At 38.5% G+C, this 26,211-nt stretch overlaps 2 protein-coding genes and 1 non-coding gene across 4 annotated transcripts; all 3 read right to left on the bottom strand.

Moving 5' to 3' along the window:
- Window positions 1-6,844: 6,844 nt before the first annotated feature.
- Window positions 6,845-9,909, bottom strand: LOC132626841 (proline-rich receptor-like protein kinase PERK3). 2 transcript variants are annotated; one of them, XM_060341849.1, is made up of 9 exons: window positions 9,494-9,907; window positions 9,097-9,402; window positions 8,802-8,987; window positions 8,516-8,724; window positions 8,098-8,224; window positions 7,960-8,031; window positions 7,710-7,893; window positions 7,495-7,627; window positions 6,845-7,412 (listed from the first exon to the last, which is right to left on the bottom strand). In XM_060341849.1, exons 3-9 carry the CDS (start codon window positions 8,950-8,952, stop codon window positions 7,164-7,166), a joined length of 1,125 nt encoding a protein of 374 aa, XP_060197832.1. In that variant the 5' UTR covers window positions 8,953-8,987; window positions 9,097-9,402; window positions 9,494-9,907; the 3' UTR covers window positions 6,845-7,163. The 2 variants fall into 2 exon arrangements, with proteins under 2 accessions (XP_060197832.1, XP_060197833.1); XM_060341850.1 differs by having other exon boundaries at window positions 8,516-8,718; window positions 8,802-9,402; window positions 9,494-9,909.
- Window positions 9,910-13,333: 3,424 nt separating this feature from the next.
- Window positions 13,334-22,656, bottom strand: LOC132626840 (probable serine/threonine-protein phosphatase 2A regulatory subunit B'' subunit TON2). Its single transcript, XM_060341848.1, has 12 exons — window positions 22,278-22,656; window positions 20,561-20,652; window positions 20,395-20,457; window positions 20,021-20,119; window positions 19,019-19,177; window positions 18,160-18,231; window positions 17,899-18,031; window positions 17,617-17,681; window positions 16,677-16,752; window positions 15,865-15,966; window positions 14,672-14,864; window positions 13,334-13,895 (listed from the first exon to the last, which is right to left on the bottom strand). Exons 1-12 carry the CDS (start codon window positions 22,417-22,419, stop codon window positions 13,655-13,657), a joined length of 1,437 nt encoding a protein of 478 aa, XP_060197831.1. The 5' UTR covers window positions 22,420-22,656; the 3' UTR covers window positions 13,334-13,654.
- Window positions 14,424-14,541, bottom strand: LOC132629664 (small nucleolar RNA snoR104). Its single transcript, XR_009578424.1, has one exon. It is a non-coding gene; the product is annotated as a small nucleolar RNA snoR104 (small nucleolar RNA).
- Window positions 22,657-26,211: the final 3,555 nt, after the last annotated feature.

Raw genomic sequence — 26,211 nt, 5'->3', positions numbered from 1 at the left:
AGATGTAAATGATTATGAGAGTAATTAAGTACGGATATGGATGTATGTATGCGGATACGCAATAGAAACGGAATGCCCCTATGGAAAGCAAGTAAGTGCCATGATGATGATATTATTGTCTCCCCCCCCCCCCCCCCCCTATGCTGCTTCAAATGTTGTCTATTATGCTTCTATATCGATGTTGATCATGCTTTACATACTCAGTACATTCTTCGTACTGACGTCCTTTTGTTTGTGGACGCTGCGTCATGCCCGCAGGTGCACAGGGAGGCAGACTTGATCCATAGCTGCTTATTCAGAGATTGCATAGCAGAGCTCCATTTCCTTCGGAGCCATAGCTTTTGGGTACTTATTCTTTTGTGTATATAATTATGGGCATAGCGGGGTCCTGTCCCGCTCATGTGACATGTTATACCCTTCTTAGAGGCTTGTAGTCACGTGTATATGGTTAGATATGTCTGGCCTTGTCGGCCTATATTTTTGTATATCATTTTGTTGGCCTCGTCGGCCCATGTACATTGTTGTGGCATAGATGCCTATGATGATATAATTGTGTTGTTGTCCAAATGGGACTAGTTGGCGAATGAATGGAAATGCATGTATAATTATGTGGCTCACCTAGATGTAAGCATAAGAGTAAGCTAAGAGGGTGCCCGGGTGGGCTAGCACCGGGTGCTCGTCGCGGCCCCGAGTCGGGTCGTGACAAAAATACTTGAAGCGTCAAAGCATCACTGGAGGGAAATATTATCGGAGGTGTTATGGGCATACAGAACCACATCAAAATCAAGTACGGGAGAAACTCCTTTCTCGTTGGTCTACAGGGCTGAAGCCCTTATTCCCGTGGAAGTTGGTGAACCCACTCTCCGATTCAGCTACACTACCAAGGAGTCAAACGAGGAGGCCATGGACGTAAAACTCGACCTCACGGATGAACTTCGCGAAAACACGTTAGTCCGTATTGCAGCCCAGAAACAGAGAATGGAAAGGTACTACAATCGAAGACCAATTTTCGGCATTTCCAAGTTGGGGACTTGGTGCTCCGAAAAGTTACCTTGAACACCAAAAATCCCAACGAAGGAAAACTGGGTCCGAACTGGGAAGGTCCGTATAAGATAACCGGGATCACGGGAAAAGAATCGTATCAGTTGGAATCCATGGACGGGCAACGGTTGCGCAATAATTGGAACGTGGCCCATCTGAAAAGATACTACTGCTAAGGTATGGACTCCCCATGTTTTCTATTTAACCTTTCTCTTTTGCAGAAAAATCGAGAGCCGAATAAAGTTAGAATTTAGGACTGAAAACACGTGTTGCACTCTTTTCCTTAGAACGGTTTTGTCCCAAAATGGGTTTTCCGACAAGGTTTTTAATGAGGCAACAAGTACAACGTGTTACTCAATGAAGACGAAGACAGACGCCCAGAAACTCGGGGTCACACCCAACGAGTGGGGACTTAATAGCACTCACCCGATCTTGCAGCTCGGATAAGAGCTAGGGGACCATCACACCCACTCTGAAGTTTACCCCGGTTAGCTGAAACCGGAGGCCGCCCTCAACAAAATAAAACCGGACCTTTAATATTAGGTTCCGATGTAAGGACCAAACGATCAAAACGAATCGTGTCCACATAACATTTGCTATGGAAAAATCAAGAACCGGATCTTCTGCATTAGGTTCCGATGTAAGGACCAAACGATCAGAATGAATCGTGTCCATTTAGTATTTGCTACGGCAAAAACAGAAGGGAAAAATTCATTCTCATGTACACAAACACTTGCAATGTAAAAATTATCGAAAGTTTGGATAAATGATATCTCGGATGTCTTCCTGTTAAAACAGTTCACCCCGGTGATAACCGCCGTATTTCGGCACTATTTTTCATTCATACACCCTATACCGGGCACTACGGTCGAAATTCGACAAAGGAAACAAGGTCATGGCGAACCGAGCCAAAGTCATTAATCCCACGAATGGGGACTTTTACATCAAATTATAGCTAAGGCTGAGATTCAGGTGTCCGAAAAATACCGGCCCTAAAAGATCAAAATAGCCGAAAAATTTCGGCCCTAAAAATGCCCGTCGTGATTCGGAGACGCCCGAATTCACAAAGCATAAAGTAAGTCCCATGGGAAAAACCTCAATAAAATTCTCGGACAAAATGTGTTGGATGAAGTGAGAAGCCGATATTCGGGCATAGTCAGAAATAACGACTATTTAAACGAACCGACAATTCGGGCGAAGGTCATAACAAACAGCCATTCAAAGAAAAGAATCAAGAAAAACACATGTTCTATTTATATGTAGAGGATTTTACATCAGAGACCCCTACAAAGACAAAAAATAAAAAGCTAAGTACAGGCCCTAAATCTATCCGGAATGGCTAGAGCCAGAGTGTTCAGACATTGTCCGCTCGGAGTCATCCCCGAGGGCACCCTTGGCCTCTTCCTCGATTCTTCTAGCCTCGAGAATAAGGGCCGGAAGATCCGTAAAGCCATGCTCGGCTTGCTCAAGGGTGATCCTCCGAAACTTTCATTTTTCGTACTCAGCAGCAATAGTGGCATGAGCCTCGGCGGCCTCCACACTCTACAGAGCTTCCTCCAAATCAGCCTCGGCCTGGGCTAACTTTGCCGCCAGATTATCCCGAACCTCTCCGAGGACATCTTGCATGCGGATAGCCGACTCGAGCTCGGCCTTGAGGGTGTTATTAGCATCAGCCGTCTCCTTAAGCTCGGTTTTCAGATCATCGTATATCTGGGCCCTCTACTCCGCCTTCTCCTCGAACACCCTTATGCGCTCTTTGTACCGGGCACTCTCAGATTCGAGCAGTCGGTTCCTCTCGGCCAAGCTTGCAGCATCAGACTTCACCGAATCCAGCTCCCCCCGGAGTTGAGAAAGGGTGGTTTCGAGCTCATCAAGCCTCGAGGAAAATTGAGCGTTATCCCGGCTAAGGCTGATCTTGTCAGCTTCAAGACTCCGATTGTATTCGGCCATCGCGGCCAGCTCACACTTTAACTGACGATTTTCGGCCTTTGCTGCGTCAAGCTCAGGTCGGAGGTTGGAAAGAGCTACTGCTTGATTCAACTCGTCCTCCTTCACTCGCAGAAGATGCAAAAACTTCTCGGTCTCTCGGCTTTGGGCATCCAGCTAGCCCTTGAGGTCGTCCACCTCTTGCTGGGCACGGACAAAGGCCTCGTTGACAAGCACCACACTCTGCAAATGAAACAAGTTAAAAACTTGAAACAAAACGAGGCTAAAATACTCAGTGAAACTATGCAAGGATGGCTAATAAACTTACCCGGTTGCCCGCTTGCATACTCTCGTTAATAAGGCACTGCCAAGAGACCCGTTCATCTTTCGCTTGTCCGAATCCGAGACAAGAGGCCTCAGATAGCTTGCCACGCCCACCGGGCAAGAAAGAAAGTTGCAATCCTCGGGGACGGTGACCGTGGCCGATCTTGTCCTCCTCGGCTCCACACTTGGGGCCGGAAAGATGCGCATCAAGCTGTCCCTGGCACCAGATTCGGTGGCCCGACCAACCGCCCTCGTGGCTTGAGGGATCTGGAGATGTCCGAAACCCGCGGCTTCGCCGGTTGCAGGAGGGGTGCTCGAGAACATGTCCTCAAACTCATCCGGCCTCGGAGCCGGAGTTGGGGAACTCAGAAAGACTTCAGCTGCTTCTGCAAAAGGAAGGATCTCCGAAGACGCAGCAGGCTCGTGCTCGGGCATCGGATGAACGTCAATGGGGACTTCGGTCTCTACGACCGGTTCGGTCCTTTGACCGGCTTCGGCAGCAGCCGCCTCCTTGGATCTTTTTGTCCTTTGAAGGGGGGTCTCCTCGGAAGAAGCGTCGCCTGAAATATCGATGAATTCAATCGACCTTAGAGGAGTTGGGATATGAATTTCTTCCTCACCTGTGTATAAGACGGGAGCCGAGGGTCCTTCCCCAGTTGAAGGATGGGGTGAAACAGTGACAACCCTTTCGGAATAGGGGCCATGGTAGAGGCCGCACTGATACTCCGGACGAGGAGCTCGGGCTCTGCTTCGTCCCGTAAAGTCCTAACGACGCTCTTCGCCCTTTTCTTGGCTTTCTGCCCTTTGTCCGAGGGCCTTTTTCTTTTGGCAGCAGCAGCAAGGACACGAGATGCACCTGCTGAATCGAACTCGGGTGTCGATGTCATGGGTTCGGCTGCCTTCTCCGGTTTGGGATCCACCGAGCCCTTGGGCAAACCTGAAAATCGAAGACGCAATGAATACGGGTAGCAGAAGATGCAGTGAACACGGGTAGACGCAAAGTATTACCGTGGTTCTGGGCGACCCATCGGCCGCGTGACAGGTGGCCCCATGTCCGGTCGTCGTGGACATACTGGCTAAGGAGTGCAGTAACCCATTCGTTCAGATTCCGAACGACCGGAGGAATCCATCCATTGGCTAATATAAATAAGAAAAGTGGTGAGAAAGTGGGATCGAAGTTTGACAAAACATATAAAAGCAATTACTTAGAGTTCAGGCTTACGCTTGTTGTTCCACGCTTCCAGAAAAGGCATGTGACTGTCCGGAATGATGTCCGAGGTCCTCACCCGGACATATCGCTCCAACCAGCCCCTGTCTCTATCCTCATCCATTTTCGAGAAAAATGGATTCCGACTGCGCTTTGCGAGTTTTATTACGCCACCCCGGAACAACCTCGGGGAATATAAGCGTATCAAGTGGGCCAGCATGAGCTCCTTCCCGGCATTGTTGGCCAACAACCGGAGGCATGCCACGACCCTCCAAACGATCGGACCAATCTGTGCCAAGGTCACGTCGTAGGTCCGGCACATGTCCAAGATGACCGGATCGATCGAAGAGTCGAGCTTAAGAGTGAAAGGGTAAGTGTACACGTATAAAAAACCTTCCCGGTGGTCGGTGACTGATTCACTTGGCCCGGGGGAAAAAACTTGGGCCGAACAGGTGTCCCACCCGCAATCAGTCCGGACTAAGTTGAGCTTTTCCTCGGTAATGGATGAGGGATATCGCCTCACATCAAACCCCCTATCGGATACCGAAGAAGGTTTTTCGACCTCGAGGTCTTTGTTGAAGTTAGGCTTGGCCAGTATAATGTCCGAGGCAGTGGGCTCGAAGGTGCTCTTTGCTTTAATTGGAGATGCAGGGTCGGTTCCTTGAGATGAAACCGAGGGAATATCATAGGAAGTAGTTTCAGACATTTGAAAATATGAAAAGGAGCTGAGTGGATTCAGAAAAGAAGTTAAAGAGGAGTAAGGGAACAGACGGTCCAAGAAGTGACAGAGTAAGAACACTCAAATAAGAGCGGCTAGTAAAGATGTTGGCAAAGCTGCTTCCTTTCACGTGGTATAAGCAATGAACCAACAACAAACTTGATATGGAGGGAAATTAGTTATGGTAAAGGTGAAGAAATGCAGTGAAGAGTGAAGATGAAGAGGAAGAGGAATGAGTCGTAAAAATGTTTGAATGAAGAGGTGAAGAGCCTTATATAGGCATGGGAATGGAACGGTTACCGATGCCGGCCAATCAGGGGGAGCCACGTGTCCCATAATTAATGAGGAGTGACCTGAAGCGACGTGCGTTATGGCGGTTGTCAGAGTTGACCATCCGGAATAAGACACGTGGCCGAAGAAAATGAGACGTGACGCAACTGTTCCCGCCAAAAATGAAAAGATAGCAACGGGCAAACGGAGTCACCGGTTTATTGATTCATTCACTTCCCGTTACTCTGATAAATCTACGGTCCGAGAAGTGTGGGGACTATCTGTATACGGTAAAAACCAGATATGCGTTGAACCGGTGAGACCCGTAACCGAGGGAAGAAGGGGACAAGAATGTGCATGAAGACTTTCGTTCTGAACCGGAGGAACGACCAAACCGAGGCCAAGGTCGGGGCATCATTTGGTCCGATTTTCTTCATGGCCGAGTTGGTCGTTGCCGTTGGTCCGTTTGGTCGTGGCCGTCAGTCCGTTGATTCGTGGCCGTTGGTCCGGGAGATCCGTTGGGCGATTGCCACGCGTCGATAACGTCCTGCCACGCTTAACTGCCAATCGTACGGGTGTCAGACCGTACGACCAACCTAACCCAACCTAATCCAAGTCAGAGTTTTCTTTATTTTTAGTTTTCTCTTATTGTATGGAGCCCATGAGGCAACACTATAAATAAGGGTCATTGCTCACTTTTAAGGGGTTAGCTCCTTAACATCAAGAACATTCTTTTCTACTAGAAATATATACAAATCTCTCTCATTATCATGTGCAATCCGAATTCATTGTGTTCATCTCTATTACATTTCTTCAATCAAGTAACATATATATTAGTAAACATTCAAGTCCATAACAAACCACCAATTATTAGTTGCTTCTTCATAATACATTCATATATTCTTTTCTCTATCAAAGGGATTCAAGGCATAACCACATATCCTATACCTCACCCACAAATTTAATTGATTATCCAAATTCGGAGTAAACATCGTTACTCGATGATCTGGCAGCAATGAGGAATCAGAAGTGAATTACATAATCAATTAGTCAATCCTCAGAATGTAAGTCCTTAGTGGTCTCTATAAAGATGAAATATATCCAAGCTTTATTTCAGAATCCTCAAGTTCCAAATGTAATCGGGAACGTAATAATGTTCATGAACTGAATGTGCTGTTAGGTCCTCTCATTCATGAACTTGAACCGGGTGAAATGTATATATATGCAGTAAATGTTCTTGCACCATCCTCTTAAGATTAAATCTTGGCAACAACAATTTCTTCTATGTGAAACAGTTGATAATCCGATGAGAATAAATTATTCAAATTGGAAGAGCAATTACTATTCAATTAACTCAATGTAAAAGGAGCACGGGATATTGTACTAACAAAGAAGGTTTCCCTCTTCTTCTGGTTACAATAATCATCAAGGCCCAACCACAATCAAGCAGGATGCTAAATATCATAAATCAAACAATAATGCCCATAAACGCCTATCAGGATTGCTAGCGTAATGGACTGAAAAAACAAACAAAAAAATAGTTGCCGATTAACATTTCAGGCAACGACCTTTTGCTTCTCTACCTTTGTAAAAAGAAGCAGAAGGAGGGGAGACCATTCAAGCGGATGTACATTTAGTTGCAGGCTGAATTCTTTGGAGAAAACAGAAATCACTGCTTCAGTTTGTAAACAATTGACTTCCTAGAGTAACTGTGGAAGTACCTTCTCCCATACCAGTTGTGTGCATGATCTCCCTCTCAAGAAGCCTTTCAAGATCCAACACAACCGTTTCCATGGTTGGCCTATATCTACCAGGAAAACTCATGCATCTCAATGCTATCTTGATCAAATCCTTCATCACCTCCCCCGTGAAGCTTCCCATCAGCCTATGATCCACTAAATCCTCTGAACTCAGCTCTTTTTCAACCTTAATTTTGCCAAAGTTTACATAAGCAGTCAGTATAAACATCATGAAATGTTTAGATATTGAATTTGGTTCTTTAACTTACCCAATCAAGTACGCTTTGGTTTGATCCAAACTCATCTATATGTGAAGCATCCCTTCCAGTTATGAGCTCTATCAGGAATACCCCAAAACTATAAACATCACTTGTCTCACAGAGAATTCCAATTTGGTTTATCCTAAACAACATGGAACAGAAAACATATCAAAAAGTGCTTAAATGTCAAGTTCGTACTCAAATGAGGCAAAGTGGCTGTTTACTCTGGATCTCTAAAAGCATTGACAGAACTGAGGCCAGATGGACCTGCATCATCAATTTTTTCGAGCAACTTCAGAATGCCCGCGTCTGCAACTTTGGCAATGAAGTCCTCATCAACCAGAACATTAGCTGTTTTAAAGTTCCCATGGATTATTGAAGGGCGTTGCCCATGTAAATGACTTAATCCTGTTAGAGTCAAGAACAAATTTAGAGTCATCTTTGTTTTGGTTTTGAACGAGTCTTATGATATACCTTTAGCTGTTCCAATAGCAATAGATAACCTTTGCTTGAATTCTAGCTTTGTTGCAGATTCCCTTCCAGTGTCTGACAAGAGAACCAATCAGCTTTGGCATATAATGGGCTAATATATATGCAAGGATAGAGCCCTACCATACAAGTGGTTGCGCATGCTTCCATTAGGCAAATATTCAAAAACCAGCATGGAGTATCCACTATCTTGGCAGTAACCTAAAAGACTGACCAGGTTCCGGTGCTGAACCCTTGATAAATGGGCAACCTATTATTCGAAATGCAAAGTTAGAGCTAACTTTAGAAAGATAATTGAATTAGATGGTTTCAAGATTGGTTAAACTTTTGTATTGAAATGATAATAAGCATATTCCTTTGAGGTTCTAGTTTCAACTTCTTTTCTTTTTTATTAAAACAGGAATATGAAATTCAAAAATGTATTGGTTCCTTAAGAAGGAAACGAATGAAATGAAAAATGAGTAGGATAGTACATAATCCATTCCTTGCCTTTTCTTCGTATTGTATTAAACAATCAACCCCTTTTAATAGCTAGACATACCTCTTCAGTAAACTCCTGTTTAGGAATCCCTAAACGCCTTTTTATAGCAACGACAGTTCCATCACAGAGCAACCCTTTGAAAACCAGACCAAAACTTCCACAACCAATGAGATTGTTTTCATCAAAATGATTTGTGGCTTTCTCCAACTCTTCCATTCTGAATAGCCTTGATGGACCAAAAGATGCTTCCCTTTTCATCTCCACTGAAACTACTTGGGCAGTACATTTAGCAGAAAGTAGAGTTAGCAGGGAAAATTTTAGTGATGATTTTATTTTTCTACATTACCTACTGCAGATGGATCTGAAGAAGCTGAGTCTGAATTCTTATTTGAATTCTTCCTGCTGCGGTACGCGCGAAAACATACAAAGCAAATTACTCCCAAGAGGAGTACTGCCCCTCCAATTCCTCCTGCTATAGGTACAAATGAACTTGCCATCCAAGAAAATCATCCAACTGATTTGAACATTGACACTTGTGGTAATATGGATCAATGAAGAAACACTTTCCAGTCAAATTACTGTTGAAATTTCATGTACTCCTTTATAACAGTGCTAAAAACCATAAAGATGAATAAACGTACCAACTTGAAGTACTCCATCAGTATGAAAAATCACATCAAGTTGGTGGTCCTCTTGTGTACTAAACATAGTTTCTGACCAAATGCTGATCTCAAGAATCCATTTGGGAAACAGTAACAATGGTAAGGAAGAAAATGCTGCCAATTTCCTTGTATCAGACAACTCATTGGCTAATTTCCATAGTAGCCCACTTTCTTGTCCATGCATTCACACATACCAATATGTCAAGAAAGAAAGAAGCTCTATCAGCCTCTTTTCATACCCAACAAAAATCTCTTTCTTCTTCTTCACTTTTTCCCTTGGCTGGCCTGCTCAGTAAAACAAAGAAAAGGGAATTAATATTTGTGGCTTTCTTCAGATTCTGTCCCTCTTTACACCAATTCAGTTAAGATTACATACCTTGTCAGTTGTACAAGTAGTACTTTTTGATTCCCCTGTGTAGTAAGATAGTTGGCACTGAAGATGACACTTAAAGGTGTAACAATTTCCACACAGCAAGAATATCTTAGTAATAAGATAGGGTGTTACAAACCTAATGAAATTACCAATAAAATGTGCTTTAGTCAAGTGTTGGGAACCTTTCAAAATATAGGAAATAAGGAAGAGAGGTTCTCATCCAATCTGAGTAGCTGTAACTGATAGTGAAAAAAGTTTTTGTCTTTACTAGGTTAGGAACAGTGAAAAAAACTACTGCTCCCTTTTACTGGACAGACATAATAATTGAAAGGAATCAAAAGAAAAGGTGAAAAAAAATCCATTTATCAATTTTAAGTCTTTTCCTTGTATCCACACTATGAGCATTTTTGCTTTCTTTTCTTTGTATGACCTGGAAAGAAGAGTGTCTCTATTATTATTTTTGTTGGTAGAATGAGACATCACGTCATTACAGATCACGACAGCTGAGCAAATAAGACATTCCCCACACCAAAATCCATACACACAAATGCTGCTGGACTTATTTGCTGTCTTCTTTTATATTAGACCTTAATATTTAGGGGTCATTTGGTTGCTAGTTAGAGTTATGCATGAGTAGTAGTTATGCATGTATTAGTAAGGCATAAATTAGTTATGCAGTGATGAGTTATGTCATCTCCGATGAATTATGTCATCTCCTATTCTGCATAAAATAATACTACATAGGTTCTCTCATAACTAATACAAATATGAACCAAATATTGTATTAACACAGTGCTATGTTTTATGTGAAAAAGGAAAAAAAAAACAATCATTGTATAACTTATGCTAAATTCTATGTGAAGTTTATTCTTCCCCATATTATAACCAAAAAATATATAAAGTTATGCTAACTTTAGCAAATGATTACTTTTTAGTGTTCCATGGATCTATTAGTGTTTTATAATGCACACTGAGTTTAAGTCTTTGTCCTCCTGTTCCACTTTTTGGGTACTAATATAATGGTTGGTGACAGAGTGATAATACAATGATAGGGGTCAGCCAATCCGATCGCTGTGAATTTAAAAGAAAAAAGTCTTATGCACCATCACCATGTACAAAAATATCTCACTATAGTGTTATATGAAAGACTCTAATACCAAAGTACTCACTTTGTCCCATTTTGTGTCACATTCTTTTTTAATATGTATTGTAGTCCCAAAAAGAATAACGTCTTTCTTTATTTATAAAATATAATTTTAAACTTCTCATTTTATTCTTAATGACATGAATCTATAGTCTTAAAAGTATCTATGGCATATTTTACACCCCAAATTCGAAAGTACGTATTTCATTCTTTTTTAAAACTTCATCACATAAATTGGGACGAGGGGTATTGTTCAGTGAAGACATTTGTCTATTGTTGGTTTTCTGATGACCTGATGATTGTTTGATTTTTTATATTATGAGTATTTAAATTTTTATTTGCCTCTATATTTACCGCTTGTGGGGCTGTTGGCATTTACCTTTTCTTTTTTCTCCCTTTTTTACCCCCAAAGGCTGTAAGATGAGCTCTTGGTACTTGTATGGAAGATTCTTGAGATGTAAGATATTCCCTGTACAACCTCTTTTTGTCTGGCTCTGTCTCATTTATAAGTTTTGTTATTTTCTTTCTTATGACTTTTGTGTCCTCTATCTTGGGAGGAACAGAGAGGGAGCTACAGTGAATAAATAAAAAATGTACATTTACATGAAGTTAACCGCCCAATTGACTTTAAAAAAAAAAGTATAAGTGGGTGCAATGGTATCGATTTAAAAATTTGAATTTATCTCTAATCGAGCCAATCTCAATTCATAATCGTTTTAAAACAAGTGAACAATAAGTAGGCGTTTGGCCATCAATTTTGAAACCATGGTTTCAAATCAGCGTTTGGCCATCAATTTTTAGTCGTGGTTTGAAATCTGGTTTGAACCCAAATCATCCAAAAAAGCATGGTTTGGGTTTGAAACCACGGTTTCAACTTTTTTAAATACAAAATTTAACCCATAAGTTAATATTTTGTAAAAAAAATCATAAGTTGGTAAATATTTTTAACAATTACCCCCGTCAATCATTTACTAATCTCACTAACTTCCACCAACCTTTATTTATGTCTACCAATCTTTAATTTACGTGGGAAGATTATATTAAATAGTAGTTACATTACTATTCATGTTAAATTTTCGATTTTATTGAAGTAAAGTTTGATTAATTGATGTTGCATTTTTTAGAAAATCCTTCTAGTAGTGTACTAATTTTGTTATAAACTATGATTTGCTCATTTGGTAAGATTGTATAAGAATTGGGAATGTTTTGATAGTTTTCACAATTTGTGAGGTTTTTATGTCTATAAGAGAAAATACAATTTAAAATATTCAAATTGTATGTCCAAACATGGTTTCAAGCCATATCCACTCGGGGCCTAAATTTGACTACTAAAAAGCATCCACGTTGTATGCTAGTTCTAGTCAAGAATAGAGGCAAATTGAGAATTTAGTATTAATGGGTTCAGATGGTGTAGTACATATATATTTGCACACATTTCATGTAAATGTGTTGGATATGTATACATGATTATAAGCTATCAATTCAACTGAACCTGCAGCAAAAAGTAAGGCGGTAGTTTCTCTAGCTAAGAAACTAGCCATTAAGAGGAGAGAAGTTAGATGTGTCTTTGGTCAAGAGACTTAACCAAAAAGGAGGAGAGTAATGCTGGAAAATTAAAAATCTGAAAGAGAGGTGTTGCTTTCAATATGCTGTAGTGTCTAAAAGTAGGGATATGTGCATGTGCAGTTCTCTATGGCTATTCCTATTAAACACTATGAGTTTAAATTTTAGAAAAACTTTTGTGCATGTTCTCAACCGTCTATTATGTAATTAAATTAATCACATAAAATATGTCATCTCCTTTAATTACACATGTCGGCCTCTCAACTGGAACAAGTTTGAGGTTTTGCAACTTATTAATGTAAGGTAATGGTCACTTGAGAACACGCCCAAAAAAATTCTAAAACATTTTATCATATGTTCAGCTAATCAATTGAAACAACCAATAGTTTGAGGTCGACGCTGAAGGTAATTTTTATAAAACCATTATGTATGTGCATTATGTATGTGCAGTCGAATGCAATTGGTTACAAACACCAGTGGTCCTAAGACCAATTTTACTCCCATCTGCTACTTTCATTATCAAGAAAATATTATTTTGGTGTTTCTTATGGGTCGTTGTTTACTCCTTCCTTTATTTCTTTTTCTGTTTCGTCTCGTCTTCATCACAATAGATTCTTTTTTCGTTATTTATTCTAATGGGTGTTGCAGAGTGCATTATCATCAGATTAAACAAACTATACCTCAATCTTAAACTAGGTGAGAGGACTACAAAATCTCTCCTTTATTTCCATTTTAATCATCCCCACATTGTGGGATTCACTGGATATGTTGTTGTTGTATTTCCATTTTAATCATCCCAATATTGCTAAATAATTTATTTTTAAAAGGCAACGTGTGTCTGATGTGCTATGCGGGAAAAAGTTATATACATCACGAATAATCAGTGTGGATAAATATATTCTTTTGTTTTACTATGAACGTTAATTAGAAGAAATCATTTGAGAAATGAGAACTGAAAAGGGGTCAGCAAGTACTTTGAATTCGACTTTAGTCAGATTCAAGAGATTTATCTTGGTTACAAGAACTCTAGACTATAGTTTCTCACAGAAAAACAATTTCATATTGATAAAACTCAACAAGTTCATGAAAAGCATAATATACTTGGCCAAAGGTAGAGATGATACAAGAGAGAAGGAAAACCTGAAATAGCTTTTCATTATAAGACTTGTAAAACATGCTCACTTTTGTGGGGTATGGCCAGTGAACTAAGCAACATGCACCTTTGATTCAGTCTCCATCTCAGATTTCAGGAATCTCTCTGCTACACAAGATTTCAAACATACAACTTCTGGAGGTTTGTTCAGCATCCAAGACTACCATAGTGACCGCATTGTTAGCCACTTCCCATTCACACAACTAAGAAAAGCTGAATTCTCTACATACATACATAGGATAATCTATTCTGCAAACTAGGATCTGATGTTAATGCAATTACAGATGATTGGCTCTTTAATCCTTCATCCTTCTTCTTGGGGTTCTTCCTCTTCCTGTAGAAGATTTTCCCTGTTGTCATGGGCCCAGAAACCACGGACGTCTATAAGCATGCTTGCAACAGTGCCACCTTGTTTGCATGATAGCAAATCAGCCAGTGATATCCTCAAAGGATCAGCCGGCTTCACCATATCCCATATTTCATCCCTTACGTCCTCGATGCAAAGTTCATAGTTCCCTCCTTCAATCCATTTCTGATGGACATCTCTGTTTTTTAAAATACAAAGGACAGTCATATCAGACATGGACCACTATAGTGGAATGCTCGGCGATAAAAGAATAAATCTGACTTTAGATATGAATATTTATCCCTATCTGAGATAATGTAAAATGTTTGACGGACTGAAAAGTATGAACCAAAATCATTTTTGGTGTTTTTGGACATAAGTCGGTGCAATATAATATTAATGGAGAGCGGAAGTGGGAGAATGTTTCCATTTACCGAAACATATACTTCAGTTATAAACAACCAAATACAAAAAGATCTCATTAAGGAAAACATTTTACATCATACCAAATAGGCCTTAATCAGGACAGACACTGGAAGAAATTCTGTAGCAAATTATGGTGACTAACACCTAGATGGATCAACTCCAAAACCCTCCAACCTTTCTTGAGTTTTTGTTCTCTTTTCCACATCCCATTTAGTGTACAAGGGAGAGGTAAATGGTACGGGTAGCGTATAGAATCAAATAGTGCAATTCAGCCTATTGAGTGGATGGCAATTCAATGAGCTGATGTATCTGGTTATTTGAGACTTGCAGCACTATTTCAGGAACCACAAGCAGGAAACCCCAGAAACTCTGTTTAGGAAGACTGAATCAGGATACATATCAACTTATATGTGATCCCTTCTTTCACTTCCATATTTCAATTTTTCTTTTCTCCAGTAGGAAAAACAAATACAATTACCAATGTACCACTAACCAGACAGGTCGAGAAAATTTACTCAAAGCAAAAATATAACTTCATGTTCCTTTTACCTGAATAGCGTGTGAATATCAGCTGTAGTTAGGAAACCCCTTCCATGGAGATCAAGACATCTGAACAAATATGTTAGACCCTCCGGAGCATCCTTGTTTTCCAGGGCCAGAACGAAGTCAAGAAAACTTTCAAAATCCATCTCACGGGCATTGCCACCTCCAATTTTTCCACGTCGAACATGCTCGTCAAAAACTAGTAATTACACAAACCAACAGAAATTCACAACAAACATACAAATTCAATCCTTGTAAAATATAAAAGCTATAGGAGGTTCAAAAATGAAAACACCACAGGACTTGTGACTGTACAGATGAGCAATGCAAATTGGTATGAGATAACGAGCACAGAGATGAAGAAAACCTTATGAGAGAGAAAGAGAGCTGTTAGATGAACGGGCCAAGAGTAGTCCACTGCATCATGTTACAAACAGCAAGGCAAAGTGGAAAAGCAACATGATGTGGCTGAAGTTCATTTGAAATGTTTGTGGTATTTCCTTGAACGAAAGGCAGGATAATTTTACGTCCATGCAAATGGAACACTTCAGGTAATCCATCTTTAAAAGGGCCAAATTCCTTTAATTCCTTTTCGAAAAAAGGGCCAAAATCCTTTAATATCCAGAAGATGAGTAGAGGTGCATCTATTCTATCTAGAGTCTGGACTGTAGATACTGTAAACACGACCTATAGAGGGTTAGAGGGAAAGATTGCCGCAGTAAAGTAGGCAACTATATTGATGATGGAGGTAATGTTTCTAGTGTTTAGATTACATACTAATCTTATTTTTTTTAAGATAGAACGTTTCCAAATGTTTTCTTAATCATTATAACATCTTGAACTGCTTTATGGTGCCTAACAATTGGAAGTGTTCCCAATTTGCGGGTAACTCAACAGGTGGTGTCAGAACTGATTCTAGCAACGAGACAATTGTAGGACTTCGATGATGGCATCAACACAAGGCATATTCCTAGGTTTAGTGTCAGGTAGGTGAATACACAGTGTCTATCTTGGACAGCAAGGTTTCAATGTGAACTGCAGGAGTGACTCCTATAGGACAAATTCAAGCAATAATTGCAGAAAATGAATGAAATAGTTAGGAAAATAGACCACAGCTGCAGTGGACCACACATCTGAAACGTCCTATAGATCTCAAGAAAGATACATTAAATGGTACATAAGCAGACTCTCAGTTTTACCTCTTTCAATGAAGATATCTGTTAGTGTACCATCTGCATATTCCCTTAGCTCCTGCTTGCTCAATGTTCCGTTCATATCTTTATCAAGAGCAAGAAACATGTCTGCATAATTCATATAAACATATTGATCATAAATCAATGAAGGAAGACGAGGACCAGTACCCAGAAAAATAGAAAAAAACAAGAAAACAGCAGAGAGAGAGAGAGAAGGAAAAGGAGAACAAGAAGAAAAAGAAGGGAAAGGAGGAAACTGTGGAGAAAACGGGGAATAATAAGAAAGATGTGAGCAGAACTACAATGGAAATTAGGATATTGTGTTTCCCGCAACAACCACACAAGCAGGTATTTGGACATCTAACAACCAACTTTCTCCATTGTATGCGGTTTGAATTTCAAATTTCCACCAGCTCATGTATGAAAGCTACAACCAATCTTGTAATGCATGACCAAGTATTGAGAAAATTGGAAGCACTAAACTGACAACCTTTGTTTCATACCACCTCAACCTTTGTTTCCTATCACCTCACAAGTACTTACGACAGCATATCTTTTGAGAGCAGGATCACCACTTATACACCTTACAGTTCTGTACTTGATATACTATATGGAACTATACTCATTCAAAGGGGAACAATGTATCAGAGCTGGTAAACTAGCAGACAAAATGGTCCAGGAGTCGGGAAACGTTGGAACTATAACATAAACATACTGCAACCAAGGCTTACAGCTCCAACAAAAGCTGTGTAGAAGCAAAGCAGTAGACAAAGCATGACATGGATCTGCTTCTAAATTAAGAGATTTAAAGCACTGACCACAAATGCGCTGTGCAGAAGTCAAGGAAAACCAGTTTTCAGCTTGTTCTGTGTCAGTGACTTCTTCCTCAGTCTCCTAGTAGAACAAAAATGTGAACAAGTCATCCTCTAAGTAAAAGGAAAACTAATGCAACTGCAGATTCTTGCTTTTAAAATAAATAGGGAAAGTAAAATAATACAGTTATATACTTCTCCTTCCGAAAATAATGAATGCTTGCTAAAAAATAGTTTACGTGAACATTTTTGTGCATGCAAAGGAGTAGATGTTTTAGGGGTAGATTGTTAAAAAACTGTGGATTTCAGATTCTAGGTGAGATTGTAAAAGTAGGTTCAGAAAACTATGCGAATAACTTTGTTAAGATTATGCAAAATAATGACCTGGGATCGTCACTTTTATGTGTTTAGAAGTTCTGGGAACAGCCGAATAACCGGATTCTACTTGCCAACCCGCAATTTTAAAGCAATAACATTTAGCAAAATACTAGGGTTGCAAAAGATATCAAAAGTTGAATAAACTAATTTGAGATGTAAAAGTGCTTTCCAGTATTTCACCAAGTCCCAAACAGCTTAAATAATGATTTTTTTTTAATCAAGCATATGAGCATTTCTTTGGAAAACATTTCTGAAATTCAATTGGATTGATTAGGGAGAGAATAAGCCATATGAGCATTTCCTTTAGGGCAGAAAGTTTGATTATAAGGAATCCATAAATTTTGCTGAAGGAGGTGCTAAATGTAAGAAGTTAAATGTTCAAAGCTGATTAAAATGAAGGGATATGAGCATTTCCTTTAGGATTGAGAATAAAGCCCACTATAACTGTCACACGAAGAAATGACAGGTAAACTGCCATACACTTTAAACAACTTGTGCAATATTTATCTATAGCTCTTGAAGCAAACTTAATTGCATAAAGTAGTAGCAGACAACAACCAGAAGTTACCTGGTGAAGTTCCATCAACTCCTGGAGACAGTTGCTAAGCAATATCTTTTTTATGCATGCCTTACCTGTTGGGATCAACATTGCACTTTTCAAGGTAAATTCAGGTAATGACTGTAAAAAAAGAGTTTGTCCAGCAGCCCGCGATAAGGGTAACTAAGATCTAATGGGTTGGGGACATAAAGCAAGAACATTGTGCTTAGAAAATTATCGATTTGCTGAATTACAAAAAAGCAGGAGTACCACATAAACCGGGTAATGAAAACAGTCATAAAAAATACAAACCTCGTCTATGGGGATCACAAAAGAAGAAAAATTTGTGTGCAGCTATACGGCAATACATTTGCACAAAAGCTGCTGGCATGTCTCGAAGCTGTGCTAGGTTAGGAATCAGGCCCCGTATATAGGCTTCCATTTCCTGTTTGACCTCAAAAAGTGCATATGTGAATACAATTTGTCTAAGTGAGCTAATAATACAAATGTAATAACTGCATAAGGCAAAAAGTAGTAATAGTCATTGGAGTTGAGAATAGTGGAGAACCATACATGGGGTTGAAGGAAGCCATCAGAGTCTTCATCAAGCTCACTCATGTCAATTCGGGCTTGAGTAAGTGAAACCTAAAAAGCAGAGAGATCATATTACATATGCAAAAAATCTGACACAGACAGCTTAATACCTCTTCCTAATTTATTCTTAGCTAATATTAACTCTCCATTTAAAGTAAGCCAAGAAGATGCATCAACTCTTCCAGAGGACCAAGGACTACTAATCATCAAATTCCAAAAAAGAACAAGTATCAAATGACTACAGAACTTTTGGTCGCCAACATCAAAGTAACCATTACATCTCGCAAGATGAACCCTCATTAGAAAATCATGGCCAAGTAGCTTGCCTGCAGAAACCTTTCAGAACATCTCTTTTAACTACGAAAAACATCCAATAATTACGCATTATATATTCTTACAGAGACGGATACGGAACGCCATGCTATTGGATGAACTTTCTGGTTCAACAGAAGTTCCTGTTCAATATAAGTCTAAGTAGCTAGCAAGATCTGCGAGTAACATATTAACTCTATTATAGAATTGGAGGACAGCCAATTCATGGTGCCTCCAGTTTTTTTAACAAATAAAATAGAGTTGATTTATGCAGTTCAGAGGGGTGCAATTCTGTCAGGAAAAATTCACACTCTCTTCTCAAGAGCTGAATCTTATTTACATTTTCTCTTTCTTTAGTTTCTTCACATTTTCCCTCTTTTCCTTCAGGAAGATCCATGAGAAAGACACTAAAACAAGCACATGCAAATGATTTGACAGGGAAGGATATCTGAGTTTATAAAAACACTGTTGAGGGAAGAAAATTAGAACTAAAAGGACTTTGCAGATAGGGATTGATAATACTCACTGTACGCATCACATAAAGGTAAAATGGCAGGATGGCAATTCTCCCTGATTCATCCTTCTCAAACTTCATGAAATTTGAAGGACTGAAAAAGCGGCGACATTTAGGCCCTATTTGTTCTGTGCAGACAGAGGCAATGTGGCAAAAGTCTTCATAATTCATCTAAACAAGACAAAGAATCACTTTCTCAGCATTTCATGCTTACAAGTGTTACAAGAAAGCAAAGAAATATTACAATATTGAAATAATAATATCACCAATAATAAATCAAGAAAACTTTTTGTCTTTTTTTTCTCAGATGGCTCAAAACAATGTCTATGGTTAATTGCTCAAAGAACAAAGACAGTGCAACCGACATAAAAGAGAAGCAGTTAAGGAAGTTGAAGATATATTCACGCAACTAGATATCGTCAAAAGCACATCAACAAGGAGCCACCAAAAAAAAAAAAAAACTGAAGCATGAAAAATACAACCATAACCACTTAACACCTATTCTATCAACATATTCAGGTTTATTATTAGCTGAGCCAAAGTAAATGGGAAGTAGGATTCAAGCGACTACAGTGATTAGGTATGACAGCCATTCGGACAAAAAATCGAAACGATGAGGACTCTAAAATTGTCCATTCTAACACTTCCTGAATTATAGTCTCCAACTCTAAGTTCAACAAATAGAAATCTGCTGACAGTTTTCTGAATGATGCACCTATGTGCTCATGTAGGTGACATTTGGCAAACACAGTTTAGACATTTCCAATTGAAGAAGACTGTATATGCAACAATTTTTATCAACACGTTACTCCATTATGAATCTAAAATTAACTCACCGGAAAGGGGCAACAACACAGAGCTGGAGCGAGTGCAAAATATCTACCATATGTATGTATGTGTTAATGTGTGGTCAAACACGAGACAAGAGAGGAGAGCCTCCCAAAGAGTATCTCATTACTCACTTGATGCTGGTTACTAGAGTTGAACCGCAGGAAAATAAAGTTAAGGTCTAACCTTTTCTGCACCAGTTGCATCATCTATCACGCAGTTCTCTCTTAAGCAGACCCACATAGCATCCAAATCATCAGCATTCAGCAAAAGGTCAGATTGTTTCTGAACAAATAAAAGTGGTTTATTAACTTTATATATTTTCACAAACGTAACCTATAACAATTTCTACAATCCCAATGACACTGTTTCCAAAAAATAAGTAAAAATTACTAGTCATCAATATCAATATCAACATGATGGCCATCAACCAGAAAACCAGAACCCCTCGGTAACAACAGATAGAAGCTCCTTGGCCATGAGCACTGGAAGACTGGACCTCAATGCTTAAGGCTATACAACTAGTAAGCACATGCAAACTGGGAAAAGGGTATTAATACCTTTAAAAATCGGTATTTTGCCAGCCTCTGAACCCTATGACTAATAGATCCCTCTTCAGGTTTCTATAAGAAAGAAAAAATGATAGAAGAAGTATTAAGGATGAGAATAGGAAATGAGGTAGAAGCAACACAACTAACACTATCTTAAAGGAATGCAGTGTGATACCTTCTTATAAAAGCTAGGAATTGTGGCAGCTTCAGCACTCTTTTGCTGCTTCTCCTTGAAAATATCTAGCAAGATTCTTTTTGTTTCAAGCTCTGAATGAAACAAGGCAACATAGTCAGACGACGCAGACTGCACATAGATTCACAATTTACAGCAACAATAGACTTTCATATCAAGGGAAGTGTTAAACCAAATCAAAACATTAAAAAGAAGGTTTTGACACAGAAAATGTTTGAATCACCCAGCTAAGTTAGTATAGGAGGGAAAAACTAGTATGGGAGGGAAAAACTAAACAAACACATTAGCTTAGAAAAGCCAGCTCTGCAAATAGACACCTAAATCGTTACAGAAAACTAATCCGTCCTGAAGTGACAAATGTGGAGTCAATTTGAACCATTGGACACAAGTACGGAACAGTAGCCCACTTGAATTCTAGATGGACCTTTTGATCAATAGAAAGCAAGTAAAATATCACACGGTGTTCTTGGCTCCAACGGCATGAAATGCATCATCATAATATGGGAGAAGCTCATCCTTAACATAATTTTTTCTGTTTCCTAATGTGCATATGTAAATAAAACAAACAGAGTGGAAAGAATCAAATTACCAGATCTCATTTATCTAAGGAAAAAAATGAAAAGTAGACAACAAATGTTCTTACAACTATCAGATGTACAAAAAAAAACACACAGCCATGACCACCTTTGAGTTCTATCTAACTTTTTATGTATTGACACAAGTAGTCTCAAGAACCAGACTACCATAGTTGGATCTCACTGTCTCCACTATAGTTTAACTAGTCCTCCTCCATCTGCCATCTTCCGTCAAGGATTAATAGCTCGTGAACAATACTAATTTCAAAAATAAAACTAGCACATAAAATATCACATGTATAACACTTTTGAAATGAAAATGCATATAAATGATTAATTGAATGTCACATAGAAACAATTTCAGCTTGTGACTCCTCAAAGCATCTAAAGAATTAAATCTTTATAAGGCATGAATTAACCTCAGAAAAATCACAGTAAAGTTAAACTAACACCGCCCACTTGAAAAACAAAAAAAAAAAAAAAAAAACACCTTCAATGCTTGCATATATAAATACATAATTGTCACCACAGTTGTATAGAGCAACAACAAAAGAGGCATCTTGATCGCAAACTATTTAAGCTGTATGAATCCTCTGCATCCAATTCCCCGCAACAGTATCCTATTTCTTCAGCTCTATCATATGGAACGAAAATAAAGAAAAAGCTGAGACAAAAAAAAATTGGAAAATACTTCCTCGGTTCACTTTTAGCATATCAAGAGAAAAAACATACTCCCTCCGTTCACTTTTACTTGTCCACTATTCCAAAAATAGATTTTCACTTTTACTAAAGGATGCGCAAAGTCCAAACTGGACAAGTGAGGGAGTACATAAACAAGTTCTGGTAAATCTATGCAAAAAGAAAGTATCTTTCCTTTTTTTTTTTTTTTTTGGCAACTATATAATTTCAACTTTTCACGTGACATGTTTAAAACCACAAGATTAAATGGCATTTTGGTACATTGTGCATATCTTTAATTTAAGACGACAATATTCAAAAGTGTCCTTCTGTTTCTTAAATTCTGTTGTCAGTCAAACTAAATTGAGACGGAGGGAGTAGTATATGGACGAAAATAAATAAAAAGCTGAGTAGTGGTAAATGTATGTATAGAAAGAAAGACAGACCCATAAGGGCTTCGGATCCGAGACCCGCCCCGGATCCGATGTATCTACGGAGGTTTCTGACCCAAAGCATTGAGGATGCCGGGGGAATCTTTCGCTGTGCCGGAGCCTCAGGCCCTTCTCCATCGCTTGACCCACTGTACATTTCTTCAACAAAATAATGGTCTCAAATGAGCTTTGATCTCGAAACCCTAGAAATGTACATTTACAACAGTGAAAGCTTGTCGATTGGTTCCCTCGATCTGTTGAACACAAGTCAGAGAGGAAAGGAAAATTAATAAATTTATGTTTGGAAATTGACTCCACACAGGGAAAACAATCCCCAGATAGTTTTATCGTCAACTCAGTTTTTGTTGTTTTGCTCACCAAAATAAAACTGTACTATTTTTTTCTCTTTTTACTTTGGCTCAATGCTTAAATTAACCACCAAATTATTAAATGTAAGACTCTTTATTATTATTATTATTATTATTAACGGTAAAGGCTCAAATATACTCTTGTAATATTAGAAATGATATAAATATACCCTTTATTATATTTTCAGTTTAAGTATGCTCCTTTCTTATACGTTGACACTAATTTATCTTTATTTTTTAACAGAATGACACGTGTCAGCTCATTAATAAAAAAACCTGACCCGTTTCCAAAGCAAAGTAATCCACGCCCATCTCCAACTACTACGTCGGCGCCGTTGGTCTCGATGTCGATCGTCATCTCTTCCTCGAATTCCAGCAAAAGAAATTTGAACCAGCAAACCATTTAAACTTTTACCAATACCTTGTGATGCCAAAAATTCAATGAAATCGAGAATCATGACATGAGTACAAAAAATGCAACTAATAATTAAATTTTCATTGATACAGACCTCACTATCATAATCACTAACTCCCACTCTCTTCACTATTATTTTTCTTGATAAGTACACACATATCCAGTTTAAAAAAAGATAAACTATAAATGGATGATCTACAAACCATTGATTTTGCGGAGCATAGCTTATCCCAACACTATGTGTTGGACAGACAAATACATCTTTAAAGCAAATTTTGAGTGGCAAACATCCAAAACTTAAAATCTCACTACCTCAATTGCGTAATTTAGATAACCTTTCCAATAAACCAAAAGATACTTCGAGATTTCAAAATCACCTCAAATTAAAAACATGAGTTTAGATAGTCAAAAATCACTAAAGAAACATTTATTTTTATTTTTATATCAAATCAAACCCGAAGACAAAAGTCGATTGAAAAAATTGACACTGATCGACGAGTCCGAATCAAGACCACGTGAACTCCAAAACACTAATCAAAATTAAATGTTGATGATATTTGCCCTTCAAATAGAAGGTTTCAAGTTGAAGAACCTAGGGCTTAAATTCTCAATTCTAGCATTTTAAATTAAAGTAGCTCAAGTAGGAGATGACAAAAAAGCAAAACTATAAAAAGATTAACGACCATTTTCGGCTTCTTGCATAAATAATAGCAATGAGATAGTTCTTTAATTTGTATGGAAGTAAACCAAGCTTGTAAGCTTTAATTATGCATAGTTCTTTAATTTGTATGGAAGTAAACCAAGCTTGTAAGCTTTAATTATGCGATAGATGTTATTCCCTCCATTTTAAAATAAGTGGTGTTTTTATCTTTCTATTTTGTTTCAAAATAAGTATTGTTTCTCAAAATCAAGAAGACATTGATTTTTTTTTCCTTCCATTTAAATAGATGGAGCTTTACACAACAAATGAAAAATCATCAAAGAGCTACTTCTTTTTTAAGACATTTGGTTAAAAATTATTACTAGTAATAAAACACTTCTTACTTTTTAGGAATGAGTAATTTTTTCAAGGGGTGTACCCAAACTAGAAACACCATTTATTATGGAAAGGGGAGAATATGTTTTTCATTAATTCAAAATTATCTTTTTGTTGCATCCCTAACATTTGAATCTCAAGCTAATTAGTTCACTCTGCCCTATATTATGGCCCAAAGATTCAATTTCTTGTTGCATTCCTGACATTTGAATCTCTAGCCATGCTCTTTTGTCCAATTAATACACTTTGCCCTATATTCTGGCACAAAATGACAAGCTAGAAGCCTAGAACTACTATGTTTGGACAACATTTTTTTGCGTGGATTGCCCTTCGTTTGGGGTGGTCTTTAAATTTTGCCCCTGAAATTTGTGGTCTTTAAATTTTGCCCTTCATAGTTGTGGTCTTTAAGTTTTGCCCTTTGCTTGGAAAGGTGGGCGAATACATGAAGTTCTGGGTTCGAACCCGCGCTCAGGCATAAAATAAAAAAATAATTTCGCAAGGCAGGATTGGAGAAGTGTATGCCGGATCCAGCATACAATCTTTAAGGAAAAGCTAAAGTTATGCCGGATCCGGCATAACTAAAAGTCTGTCCCATAAGGCAGAATTTTTCCTAAGACATAGCTTAGTTATGCCTTATGGGGCAGAATTTTAGTTAAGGCATAACAAAATTATGCCCCATAAGGCAAGAACTTTTCTTAAGGCAAAGTTTAAGTTTTGCCTTAAGGAAAAGTTCCGTCTTATGGGCATACTTTTAGTTATGTCTTTGGGGCACATTTTTTAGTTAAGGCATAATTAAAAGTTTACCTCGAAAAGTAAAAAAATATATATATATATATATATACATATGCCTCAAGGCAAAGTCTGCCGGAAGGGGCATAGCAAAATTTAAACTTTGCCTTATAAGACAAACTTTTAGTTATGCCTTAAGGAAAACTTACGCCTTATGGGGCATACTTTTAGTTATGTTTTATGGGGCACACTTTTAGTTAAGGCATTACTAAAAGTTTACCTTGAAAAGTTAAAAAAAAATACATATATATGCTTCAAGGCAAAGTCTGCCCATAAGGCATAAGTATGCCCCCATCGGCATAAGTTTGGTAATTCCTTAACAAGTTTATGCCGATGGGGCATACTTTTAATGGGCAAACTTTTATGCCGGACCCGGCATAAACTTGTGAAGGAATTACCAAAGTTATGTCGGACCGACATACTTATGCCAAGTCTGCCCATAAGGCATAAGTATGCCGGGTCCGACATAACTTTGGTAATTCCTTCACAAGTGTATGCCGATGGGGGCATAGCGAAATTTAAACTCTGTCTTGCGATTTTTTTTTAAAATTTTGACTGTGTGAGGGTTCGAACCTGAAACCCATGAGATTTAGCCGAAGGGCAAAATTTAAAGATTTCAAATATGAAGGGCAAAATTTAAAGATCACCCCAAAAGAAGGGCAATTCTGCGAATTGCCCTTTGGACAAAAGACAAATCACACAAGAAGCCGGATAGAAACTCTCCCTCCCTCCCTTAAATATCAACAAATCAAAAGGTTGCTGATTTAAGGAATCTATAATAACCTTGAATGAAAATTTCAAGACATATAAACTTACTCATATTATGTCAGTAAGTACTTATTACATTATCTCTGAAAAGCAAGTTATACTTTCTTTCTAAACCAACGATGTGTTAACTGCATAAATTAGTGGAGTTGACCGCTACTTCAGAATTCACAACATGAAATTCAGCTTCGCATGAAAAGAGTACCGGAACAGTAAGATAATTTAACCCTCATAAAAAATGCAACGGCCATCAAAACAATGTGTTGAGTTAAAGTTGAAACTGAAGTACGGTTTGACATAAATTTTATTGAATTTTACTTGTGAAAGTTGAAGACAGATGAGTAGAAACCAATATTCCACTTAAAATCCAACGGAGTACGTGAATTTTTATTGTACAAAATGTGCAAGTGACATAAATTTCTTAGGCCTAAGTTTGCCTGAGATGGTTCTTGAAAATAATGCAACAGGGAAAATTTTCTCTTGGCAAAGACAAATGCTAAAAGTAATTTAGCCTCCATAAGTCACATTCCATCTCTTAGATAAACGGAAGTCACAGTCATTGTCCACACAAAAGCG

This window comes from Lycium barbarum, chromosome 2 (assembly GCF_019175385.1).
Source record: "Lycium barbarum isolate Lr01 chromosome 2, ASM1917538v2, whole genome shotgun sequence".
NCBI lineage: Eukaryota > Viridiplantae > Streptophyta > Magnoliopsida > Solanales > Solanaceae > Lycium > Lycium barbarum.
Note: the sequence above shows the minus strand (reverse complement) of the source record. Positions and strands in the feature narration are given on the sequence as shown.